This window comes from Arvicola amphibius, chromosome 9 (assembly GCF_903992535.2).
Source record: "Arvicola amphibius chromosome 9, mArvAmp1.2, whole genome shotgun sequence".
In the NCBI taxonomy this organism is placed as follows: Eukaryota; Metazoa; Chordata; class Mammalia; order Rodentia; family Cricetidae; genus Arvicola; species Arvicola amphibius.
In genome coordinates, this window is record NC_052055.2 from 100567484 (window position 1) to 100579843 (window position 12360).

Below are 12360 nucleotides of genomic sequence, written 5' to 3' on the forward strand. Positions count from 1 at the left end.
TCTACATGATATCATGCGGGACGCAGATCATGCACTCCTTTCTTGCTCTTTTTCTTAGCCAAGTAGTTACGAGAAGGTCACATTCCCTTGAGAAGCCTCTTCATTTCAACTTGGTGTTTACTTGTATCAGCTTTCCCAAGGAAGTGAGTCTATTAACAAACTCCGGCTATCCTGATTTCACAATATTACATTATTCAGCGGTGTCTTTTTATGTCTGCTTGTCTCGGTGGGAACTTTACTCCTCGTAGAGCTGTGATGTAGGCCGTCAGAGCAAAGATGCCTAGCTCAGGTCCGCCTAAGGATTACATTTCAAAGACAGGGATCTCTTTTGGAGATTTACTTATGTTTATGTTATGAGTATTTGCCTGCATGTATATATGTGCATGGTATACATACAGTGAACTTGGAGACCGAAAAACAGTGTCAGATCCAATGAAACTCAAAGTATGGGTGGTTGTGAGTGGGCATGGGGGTGCTGAGAACTAAGTCCAGGTCCTCTGCAAGGGCAGCCAGTGCTCCTTCCCCTCTGAACCACCTCATGCGTGTGTGCATGCATGCCACATGTGTGTGGAGGTCAGAGAAGTTCTAAGATTTGGTTCTCTCCACCAACCATGTGGGGGTACCAGATCAAATGTAGGCTGTATCTGGCACACATCTTTACTTCTGATCCATCTTGCCAGCCCTGGAAAAGATTTTCAATATTGATTTGAAAGAAATAGCTTATAAACCTGGAAATTGGTGGTTGAATTAGTATTGTACCCACACTGGTGATGTGTTTATCCCAACAGTGAGAATAAGACCACGACCACAATTTGAGCTGGCCAGTGACTAAGTTGGGTTAAAGAGATCAGTCCCTGTTGGGTGGTAGTGACACATGCCTTTGATCCCACCCAGCACTTAGGAGGAAGAGGCAGGCAGATCTGAGTGAGTTCGAAGTCAGCCTGGTCTACAAAGCGAGTTTCAGGACAGCCAGAACAGAACAGGAAAACCCTGTCTCCAAAACAAAACAAAACAAAACAAAACAACAAAAAAAGAACAGCCCTGAATCCATTTCTTGGGAACCTTTTAAAGAGTAAAATTACAAGTAGTTTTAGATAAGACATAAGGAAATCAGAAAAAAAAATCTCAATAAAACATGTCACCCTATGATTAGGAAGGGGTCAGGGACAGTAAGGTATTCTCAAAAACAAGTCAAGGTCATGGGTTGGAGAAGGTCATGTTACAGGAGACAGAGAACTCAGCTCTTACAGTAAAAAGACTTATTTTTAACAATATCTCCTGCTTTCAAAATGGAGTCAGGCAGGTTCCTCACCTCCAGTGCCATCTGCTCCTCTGTCAGGAGAGGTAATTGAAGTCAGTGAAATACTTGAAGGAAACCTGGGGCTCATCAACAAATTCTGTTCTGAAGATGGTTGGCTGATCAAGATGACACTGAGTGACCCTTCAGAGCTAGATGAATTACAAGTGAAGAAGCCTATGAGAAATACAGGAAATCCATTGACAGTTGACCATGGCACCCATCTACCCTCGAACTCACAAAGATCTGCCTGTCTGCCTCCTGAGGGCTGGGACTAAAGGCATGCAACACTACCACCCTGCCTGGCAACCAGGTCTTAATACCTTTTTGGCATGGTCCTGGGCAGCCCCCAGAGAGGAGCTGACCCCTGGCAGAGCCTTCTTTGGGCAGGGTCTGGAGAGGGCAGCTCCAAGGAGCTGCTGCTTCGTGTGCTCAGGGCAGGATTTGGAATGGGGTCCCCGAGCTGGAGATCCCTAACATCTTGAATTAGTGGATGATAGAAGACTTGAAATAACTTTTAGCAATACAAATGAGGGGGAAACAAACTATTCTCAACAGTGCGACTAAAGAAAGTCTCCAACTTCCTACTAGGTGCAGATAAATACAATGTACATCTTTTAATAAATAAAACCACAGACTAGGTATTTAGACTAAGTTCTGGTGTTTTGAATTCATGAGATCACCTCTGGTAAGAAGGGCTAATGCCGAGTGGTGGAATGACTTACAGGCTGCAGTCCTTCTAATCCAACAATGGCTAGCTGTGAATTCTTGGAAAGCCCAAGAATCTAGTAGTTGCTCAGTCTTGAGCCTTGCTCACATGAGGCATGTGTCTCAGCTGGTCTCCTATATATGCTGGAATCCCGAAGAAGTAAGCGGCAATGCCTGTAAAGGAAAAGGATGTGCTGACCAGGAAAGAGAAAGCAGGTGAAGAAGAAACACACCCTTGCTTCTTCCAGAGGCAAGAAGCAGGTGTGGTCCAGTTTAAGGTGTGCCTTCTAGCCTCAAGATCTGGATTAAAGATGTGTGTCTTCCAGCCTCGAGATCTGGATCACGAGTGTGCCCTCTGTTTCTGAATTGTAGTTCATTCCAGATACAGTCAAGTTAACAACCAAGAATAGCCATCACCAAAGTGCTTATGAAACTGCGTGTAGTGACAGGTCACCCTTTGATCCCAGCACCCGGCAAGTGGATCAAGGCCAGCCTGGTCTATGTAGCAAGTTACAGGCCAGCCATAGTTACATGGTGAAATCCTACCTTTAAAAAGTAGTGGCCAAGCCGGGCGGTGGTGGCGCACGCCTTTAATCCCAGCACTCGGGAGGCAGAGGCAGGCGGATCTCTGTGAGTTCGAGACCAGCCTGGTCTACAAGAGCTAGTTCCAGGATAGGCTCCAAAGCTACAGAGAAACCCTGTCTCGAAAAAAAAAAAAGTAGTGGCCATGGGACTGGAGTGATGGCTCGGTGGTTAAGAGCACTAGTTGCTTTTCCAGAGGACCCGAGTTCAATTCCTACCACCCACGTGGTAGCTCAAACTGTCTATAACTCTAGTTCCAGGGGATCAGATGCCCTCACATACAGGCAAAATATCAATGCATATGCAATAAAAAAATTAAAAAAATAATGGTTATAAAAAATCCCATGTTTCAGGATAACAATGGAAGTCTCACACAATATTGTAACTCACTATTTTAGTCAGTGTTCTTCCGCTGTGAAGAGGCACCATGACCAAGGCAACTCCTATTAAAGCGTCTAATTGGGGTCTTGCACACAGTTTCAGAGGGTTAACCTATTCTCATAATGGTGGGGAGCATGTGCCGGAACAGTAGCTGAAAGCTTTGTATCCTGATAGGCAGGCAGCAGGCAGAGAATGAGACTGGGCCTGCCCTGGGCTTTCGAAACCTCTAAGTCTACCTCCAGTTAGACATCTTCCTCAACAAGACCGCACCTACTCCAACAAGGTCCCACCCCATATTCATTCCCAACAATCCATCAGCTGGGTTCACTGCTGAGCTATTTCAGTTCCACAAAGAAATACTGTAAATGAGGTACTCAAAATAAATACTGAAAAATGAAGTCAGACCGGGTTTTTGTAAACTTCACTGATCTCATACGTGGTAATGTGGGAGTGAGTAATGGGATTCTTCACGCACAACTCAGTGGGGTGGAATCTTAGGAATGCAACGCTGTCCTTTTCCCAGAAACATCTTGCGCAAACATTCTCCTAGTCCAACGTGATAAGGACGGGACTAAGGATGTAGCTCAGTGGTACAGTCTTTATCTTCTATACGTGAAGCCCTGGGTTCCTTTCTCAGGGTTGTAAAGACTCTTTGGTATTCAGAGAGTGTGATGGCTAATATTGGTTGTCGACTTGATTGCATCTGGAATCATCTAAAAGATAACCCACTGGACACTCCTTTGATGGACTTTTTTTTAAGATTTGTGTATTAGGTATACATAATGAATATGTGTGTCTGCATGCCAGAAGAGGGCACCAAATCTCATTATAGATGGTAGTGAATCACCATGTGGTTGCTGAGAATTGAACTTTGGACCTCAGTGCTCTTAACCTTTGAGCCATCTCCCCTGCCCCAAGATTTTTTTTTTAAATCAGATTATTTGAAGCCTAAATGTGGACAGCACCTCCTGGTGGCACCCAGATACAGGGACATGGGTGGAAACTTAGCTTTTCTCCTAGTTGCCCTCACTCTCCACCCTGATATGGCATTACTTCGCTGATAACTAGCTTCTTTGGGCTTAAGGTAGACTGAAAACAAGCAGCTCTCAGGACAGCTCCAGGTCTTCAGCACCAGACTTGGACTGCCAGGACATCTCGCCTTGTGGATTGAGCAACGACTGGATTCCTGACTTCGTCAGTATGAGTTTTTTCTAGTATAACAAAATCAGAAGCAAGTACCATAAAACTCAGTGCTGAAGCTATAAGAGTTATCTAATTAGTCTGTTACTTGGGGGCAGGAATTAATTTCCCCTGCCTTCTTATCGAATACTTATCTGGTAGAGATGAAAGAAGATGGAAAATAAGGGGAAATTTTTAAGTATTTATTTTGAATACATCCTTTACAATAACTCTTTGTGGGGCTGGAGTAAGCTCATCAGTGAAACATGTCCTCTTGCAGAGAACTCCAGTTTAGTTCTCAGCACCCACACGGCAGCCCAGAACCACCTGCAAGCTCAGTCCAGGGGATGCAATGCCTTCCTCTAGTCTATGAGGGTACACAGGTGGTGCACAGATAAACATGCATTCATACACATAATTTTTAAATTTTTTGCGTGTGCTTTGTCTGTGTGCACATATGCACACATATGTGAAAGACTTCCAAATATCAAATTTTGTTTTTAAAGGCTGATTGTTGACAGCCATAACAAAAATAAAACTGTCACGGAGACATCCTTTTTTATCCTGACAAACTGTCGAGTTGAAGAGTAAGAAATTCAATCCCATATTTTTCCGAGTTTTCTTTATGGCAGACATTGGTCAACCACAGTAGAATCGCTTGGTGAGTACATTCCACAGAAGGCATAACTATGATGAAACTAAAAACCACTAATCAAGAGGCAGCCAGTTTTTACCCAACTATCCCAAAATAGCAGCAAGATTTTCTTTTTCTTTGAGAAGCAAAATTTTTTAAATTCTGTTTCGTAACATTTATATTTCTGTGTATATGTGTTTGGCGGGCAAAGGAAAATTGGAGATCGTTCTCTCCTTCCACAAGGGCCCCCGGGATTGAACTCCTGTTGACTCATCTTGCAGGCCAGGCCCACAAAGTTAAACATCTAACAAGAGCACCCTAAACATTCCCAAGCTCCCGCAGGCTGGAAGTGGCCAACCCAGATGTGACCTCTACCCCTGGAAGGCTGACTAGCACGACATCCTCCTTAGCACAATCTCCTCGGGACCTTCGCAGGGTGGGTAGGACCCTGTACAGACCCTTTGCCCTGCAGAAAGAATCAGGCGGCCCATCTGCCAAGTTGAGCCTCTAGCCAATGATACTCTTGCCCGTCCTTGGACCAGTCACATTCTACCAAGTGTTCTTGCGGTTAGACTCTTGTGTACCTCCAGGAGAGACCAGGAAACCCTCACAACACCCAGAAGCCTCTCTGCCTGCTTGGAGCCAGGGAGAAACGCCTACAGCCAAACTTGGAGAAAGCGGGCTCAGCGCCAGGATGAGGAAGGAGTGGAACTGGTGGACGCGAGGAGGAGCTCTGACGACCCAGCACCCCGCCCCACCAACGCAGCGCTCAGCCCCGCCCCCGCCGGACTTCGCCCCGCCCCAGCCCGGCCTCTCTCCGCCTCCGCCCCGCCCCCAGGCGAACCTAGGCCCGCGCTCTCCGGGGCGTGGTCAGCGCCGCCATTTGCCGGCTGCTGTGGGCTCGAGGCGGCGGGTCCGCCCCGCCCTCCTCGCCCCGCCCTTTTCGCCCCTCCCGCCCCGCCCCCTTCCTGCCTGAGGCCGGCCCTCCAGTCGGCGGCTCGCCGGGGCAGCGAGGGAAGAGGGTGCGGCAGCAGCGGCGGGGACGGAGGCACCGGCGGACGCGGCGTGGACGGCCGAGATGCTGGGCGTGGCGGCCGGGATGACCAACAGGTAGGGGCGGGCGCGCGCTCTGGGACGGCGGCTGCCCGAGCCTCGCCGGGCCTGGGCCTGGCGGACGGGCACCTTTGCCGCCCGCGCGGCCTCGGGCTGGCGAGAGGCCCGGACACGCGCCGCCCAAGCCCGAGGCGGGAGAGGCCTTCGTGGTCCTGCTGAGCTGTCCTGTGCAGCCTCGGGGTGTGAGGGCAGATCCTGTCCCAGAGCTTGATTCGTGGTAGTTCACCGATGGGAAGAACGGGGCAGAGAGGGTCTCAAGACCACGCAGACGAATACATGTGTTGTCTTAAAAATGAAAACGGACGTGTGAAATATTTACCCATTGAATAATCCATGGTATATCAACATGCACGACGTATTTCAATGAAAGTAGTATACCCTAAACAGAAAAGTTAAGACGAACAGCCTATTACATATTTTACAAATCCTACCCGTGTCTGGCTTTATAGAAAAGGCAGCTGTGTTCTCGTTTTGCATTGTCTGTTGTGGTGTGTTTTGAATGAACTATTTAGAGGAAAATTTGGACTGAAATGGCTGGACACTTTGAAGAGAAGTATGCTGATAGTTTTTCCAAATAATTGTGGGTATTCTTTGTGACTCTGCCAGAAGTTTAGAAGATTGTTTCTTAAAGGCTAGTTTTGATGTGAAATCCGAGCTCACGGTTACATAAAATTCCTCAAACTGCCTTGTATTTGAATGGAACTATTAACTCATAGTAACGGCTTTGTATTGGCTTACCGCATTAAGGAAGGTCCCAGATGCTAACACATCTATTAACGTCTCTAAATGGCGTTCATTAGACTCACCACCAACCAGTTTCATTAAATTCTTAACTATCAGGAGAGCTGTCAAACTCAAGAGGTGGTAGTTTTCCAACATAGTAACTTTCAGTGGAAATCGTGACTTTTCTCATTATCACAAAGTATTGTCAGTTGTTGTCCCCAAAATTCAGTTTCAATGAAATGTCTACCAAACGTAAGTCTAAATCACCATGGTTGTTGTGTCTGTTATTCTTGCAGGAAAAACGGTATTTTCAAGGAAAGGGATTCCAATTGAGCTCAGAGCTTAACATAGCATGTGCTTTTCCTTGAGATAGTCACATTACTTTGGTATGTAGCAGAAGCATTTTATGCACACTTACCATTGGTTTCGGGCACCAAGGAAGACTATCACATGTTAATCATTTGTACAGTCATTGTACTCGTCATGGACAGTTATTGCATTTGCCATGGACATTTGTCACCGAAAAAGATGTGCGGAATATTAAGTTGATCGGGAATTGAAAATGTATGTGAGCTGTAAAGAAGAATGGGTATGCAGAACAGGATATACTGGTGTCTGCATAGGACCCTCAAGTGTGTCTCTGGTCTAGTGGCCTTCCCTGATCCCATCCCCTGCTCACCCCAGATCTCACTCCTAGACAGGCCTTGAATTTGTCAGTGATCGTCCTGCCTAACTTTTTGAGTGCTGGGGTTACAAATTTGGCTGCCGTGTGTGCCTTCTGGGCCCTGTTTTTTTTTTTTTTTTTTTTTCGGCATTACGGATATCTATATCGGTACGCCCATACCATCGTCATGAGACATCTATAGAACTGACATTCCTTTACACAGTCAGACAGTGTCCCCCCAGCTCTTGGCAACTGCCATTCTGCTCCTCTTTGGATTTAACCTCTGAGCACCTCGGTTAAGTGGGATTGTAATTTTCGTTGCCTGTGCCGTCGCTTGTTTGCTGAGCAGTCGTATGGGTCTGCAGCCGCTTGTTGCAGTCTTAAACTAAAGTTACTGTGGATGTTCATGTGCAGGTTTTAGTGTGAACATGTTTTCCCTTTCTGTGAAATAAATGGCGGAGAGGATGTACTTTGCAGATTGTATAGTAATTGTATCCCCAGAGTGACTGTACTGTTTCATCAAGGACTCTTAAAGGGAAAATGACATTCTTATCCTGTTTGTAAAGAATTTGGCTAAACTCTCACTGCCTTCAAAGTATTTTTTGTTGTTGTTGTTTTTAATGAGTTCTATGTGTGTCAATTTGTGTATGAGTGTGTGCATGTGAGTGCAGGTACCACCAAAAGAAGCCAGAAGATCCCTCTGGGACCGTAGTTGCAGGTGGTTGTGAGATGCCTGATGTAGGTGCTAGGAATCGAACTTGGGTCTTCTGGAAGAGTAGTGTGTGTTCTCAACTATTGAACCATCTCTCTCCACTCCCAAAGTATTTCTTGAATGAGTGTTGTAGTATGGACTTTTTATTCTTAGCAGGACTTAAGAACTAAGACATGAAGAGCAACCGTGGGTCCTCAGGCTCCTGTAGGGCAGTGCCATTATGCAGAGGAAAACTGCTGTGACATTTAGTGTTTCTCTAAATTTGCAATGTTCTGTTCCTGCTTGTGAAGTAGGGAAACAGGTCACATGGGGTGTTTGCTTGGGTTTTCTTTTTCTTTTTCTTTCCTTTTTTTTTTTTTTTTTTTTTTTTTTTTAAGATAGGGTCTCATAGCCTAGGCTAGCCTTGAACTTACTGTGTAGCCAAGGATGACTTGAATTCTGGAATTAAAGGCATGTATCACCCATGTATCACATGTGTTTATGCAGTGCTGGGGTCCAACCCAGAGCTTTATGTATATAAGGCAAGCACTCTACCACCTGAGCTAATATTCCAGTGCTGAACGCCTTAGTTCTTTAATTGTCCTGTGCTCTGCAGTCTTAGAGAAAATGATCCATCAGGATTGTGCCCTTACTTGTTTGGTTATTTATTTATTATGGGATTGTGCTATATTGATTTTAGTATCTATACTCTCTTCCTCTATGTGAGCCTCCTGGCTCATCTCCTTGGTGGTTCTTTATAAGTTGCTAAGTGTGGGTACTGGAAGTGAGCTTTCTCTCCTTCCTTGGGAGAGCTCAGAGCCTGTCCTTCAGGTGGAGAAACTCAGCAACTTCCGAAATCCATAATGGGAAAACAGAGCTTAATTTCGCAAGTATATTTCAATAATGTATATTTGTTTAGATAATCATTTAAGTATGTCTCAGTGCAGACCATATTTGTAGGTAGGATTCGACTAAAATAACAGGAAAAACATCAAACTACTTGTTGCTTTTACAGTTCCCACAACTACTCTAAGATGTGGATTCCCAATTCAGGAATAGCATTTATGTTACCTACTGAACTGTTGCCTCATTGTATTTCTAAAGCCGTAAGCTATATAAAGCAAGAATCACACAGCCTGTTGTCTTACGCTAACCCTTCTCTAGTAATAGTGGTAGGGTTTGTTGTTATTGTTGTTGTTCTTAATTTTGTGTATGGGTGTTTGTTTACATGTATGTATGTGGACCCTGTGAGTAAGTGCCCCCAGAGAGCACTGGGTCCCCTGGAACTGGAGTTTCAGAAGTTGTGAGCCACCATGTTGGTGCTGGAAATGGAACCTGTGTCCCCTGCAAGAGTAGCCAGTGCCCTTAACTGATGAACCATCTTTCCAACCTCCATCACTAGAGGTTTTATGCCCCCTCATCCTGACGTCATTTCATTTCCTTTATTTGATGGCATCCGATATTTCAATAGTGGAGCTTGGTGTGTGCATGTGCATATGCATGAGAGGACCAGATATTTTTCCTGCGTTAAGGACCTTTTCAAGCTTTAATGAGTTTGTTAACTTTTTTGTTTGTTTGTTTGCTTGTTTTTCGAGACAGGATTTTTCTGTAGCTTTGGAGCCTTTTCTGGAACCAGCTCTACAAGACCAGGCTGGCCTCGAACTCACAGAGATCTACCTGCCTCTGCCTCCCGAGTGCTGGGATTAAAGGCGTGAGCCACCACTGCCCGACCCAGCCTGCTTTCTTTTATACCCTAGGACTACCAGCCCGGAGTGGCCCCTTTCACATCAATTATCAATCAATTATCAAAAGAAAGTTACCTACAAGCTAATTTTACGGAGGCATTTTCTTGATTAAGATTTTTTTTCCCTACCTTGAGTTATGCTACCTTGAGTCAACTTGACATAAAAACTAGGCAGTACATCATCTGTGACAAAGCCCTTTGGTACCTGGATCATTTGTGTACCAAAGCAGTATTTTTGCTGCATCAACTCCCAGCACAGCCAGGTTCCTCCATCAGCACCGTGTCAATAGAAATGATGCCAGAATCAGAACTTTCCACTGCCTAGCAGTCTTGAGTCCACTTCTTGAATGTGAACAGAGGGCAAAGATAGAACCTGAACTTATTTATCCACCTGGCAACAATAAGGCGGTTTACATTTCAGAGATATACCACAGAAGGAGGCTAAAACATGAAGTTCTCATAAGATCCATACTGTGATGTAATGTAAAAATGTTCATGTTTCATTAGAAAAAAATAACGTGCCATTTTAAGAATTGAAAAGATCTGATAGAAGGTTGTGGTGGGGTATGTGTTTAATTCCAACACTCAAGAGAAAGAGACAGGTGGATCTCGGTCTTAAGACCAGCATGATCTACATAAATTCCAGGCCAGCCAGGGCTACAATAGTGAGATTCTGTCTTTAATTAATTAGATAATAGATACCGACAAGAGTTAATGAGAAATTAGAAATATCTGTCAAAGACCTTAAACCAGTCATAATAAAAATGCTTCAGTGAGCAGTTTTAAAGAAATTGAATAAGGAACCAAATAGAAGCTTTACATTTGCAACGTTGACAAAAAAAAAAAAAAAAAAAAAAAAAAAAACCCAAAGAAAATGAAAATCAGGATGGATGGGTTTGATTAATTGAGGAAAGAACTGGGGAACAAGATGATGAAATAATAAAAATTACCCTATTTGTGCAACATAAAATTTTCTGGGTCTCATGGAAGTATGTAACTGTTATTTAAAAAAAATTTAATATTTTATTGTAACCCTGAATCAGGAAGAGAAAGCCTATTATATTAGAGAGGCTAAACAGACCAGTTAAGAGACAGATTTTGATTATGTAGATTTTTAAAAAATGACTCAAATATCTTTTTTTTTACAGGAAGTTTACCTTATGTTTAACAGTATAGGCAATTGAAAGTAAAAAAGATGCGAAAACATACATTATGATAACATTAATTAAAGTAGCTTAAGGGAAACTTTATTAATACCAATCAGAGAAGTGTTAGGTAAAATAGACTTCAGAACAAAGTAAACAACCAGAGACTGCAATCAACAGCAGTAGAAGATACCTTCTCAAATTTCCAATGTAGATTGTATTGTGGTCTTCAGCATTGGTAATGGCCACTCAGGAACAAATCCAACATTCACACCCAGACTCCTGAAGGAATGCCCAACAGTGTGACCAGCATCTGTAAACCACCCCCTGAGAGACTGCTCACTTCTGGGACCAGCATCCCTGAGCTGACCTTGCAAAGAACTGCCCCAAGGTGAATAGCCTTTTTAGCCTGACGCCTGCAGAACCACTCTGATGTGTGACCATCGATCTTCGAAAGACTGATAGAGCTAGTTAGTATCTGTGAGCAGACCTCACAGAAGATTGCCCAGTAGTAAGAAAGGAAGCCCAAGAGTTTGGAGACTGGAACCAGCTTGCAAATGAGACTGCATCAGACTCTAACTTCTTGCAGCCCTCTCCCCATTCAAATGTATCCCTTCTTTATTTAATAACCTATATTAATTTGACAGGCCAGCTCTATCCCAGTCTTTTATTCTGTCTTTCTCTTCTATATCTTCTTTTATTTTAAAAAAGAATTAATATTGTAGGTTGTTTTTCACACTTTCTTAAAAATTTATTTTGTATATGTGTATATTAAGTTTCTCTCTTCTGTGATAAAATGCCATGACAAAAAGTAACTTAGGGAGAGAAGAGTTTATTTGGCTTATTGGTTAGTCTATCATCAGGGCATGGCAAAGCAGGAACCTGAAGGCAGGAACTGCAGCAGAAACCATGGAGGAACACTGCTTGCTGGCTTGCCTCTCATCTTGTTTAGCTTGCTTTTTTATTTAGTCCAGTAATGCCTGCTCAGAGATGGCACCGCCACACTGGAATGGACCCTTTCATGTCAAGAAAATGCCCCACAGGCTTGCCTACAGGTTCATTTGATGGTAGCATTTTCTCTACCTTCCACTATGTGGATCCTGGGAATCAAACTCAGTTCCCTAGGCTTGGCTGCAAGCACCTTTATCCACTGAGCCATCTTGCCACTGAGACCACCATCACTATTTCTCTTCCTCCTCCTTTCTTCTCTCCCCTTCATTTTATTATTTTTCATTTTCCTTACAATAGGCTTTCCCAAAGAACATGGGCTGACCTGGCTTGTGGAGTCTCTATACTTCAGCCTCCTGATAGATGAGACTGTTGCCAGTTATCTGATAGCACATTTTTTTAACTTTCCTTCCTTATTTATTTTCCCATGCTATCCTCAGATTTGCTGTGTAACTGAGGACCTTGAACTCCTGCTCCTCCTGCTTCTCCCTCCCAGTTGCTCAGGTTATAGGTATGCACTATCAAACTTGGCTGTACAGTCCTGGGGATTG

General features: G+C 44.0%; 1 protein-coding gene across 2 annotated transcripts in view; it reads left to right on the forward strand.

Annotated features, from left to right (window-relative positions):
• The first annotated feature begins 5766 nt into the window (after positions 1-5766).
• Positions 5767-12360, forward strand: part of Lims1 (LIM zinc finger domain containing 1) — a 105676-nt gene continuing 99082 nt past the window's right edge. Inside the window, exon 1 of one of the 2 annotated variants that reach the window (XM_038343087.1) lies at positions 5767-5891. In XM_038343087.1, the coding sequence (XP_038199015.1) occupies positions 5860-5891 (32 nt within the window). In that variant the 5' untranslated portion in view covers positions 5767-5859. The remainder of the gene's footprint in view (positions 5892-12360) is intronic. The other variant, XM_038343088.1, reaches the window with a different exon arrangement.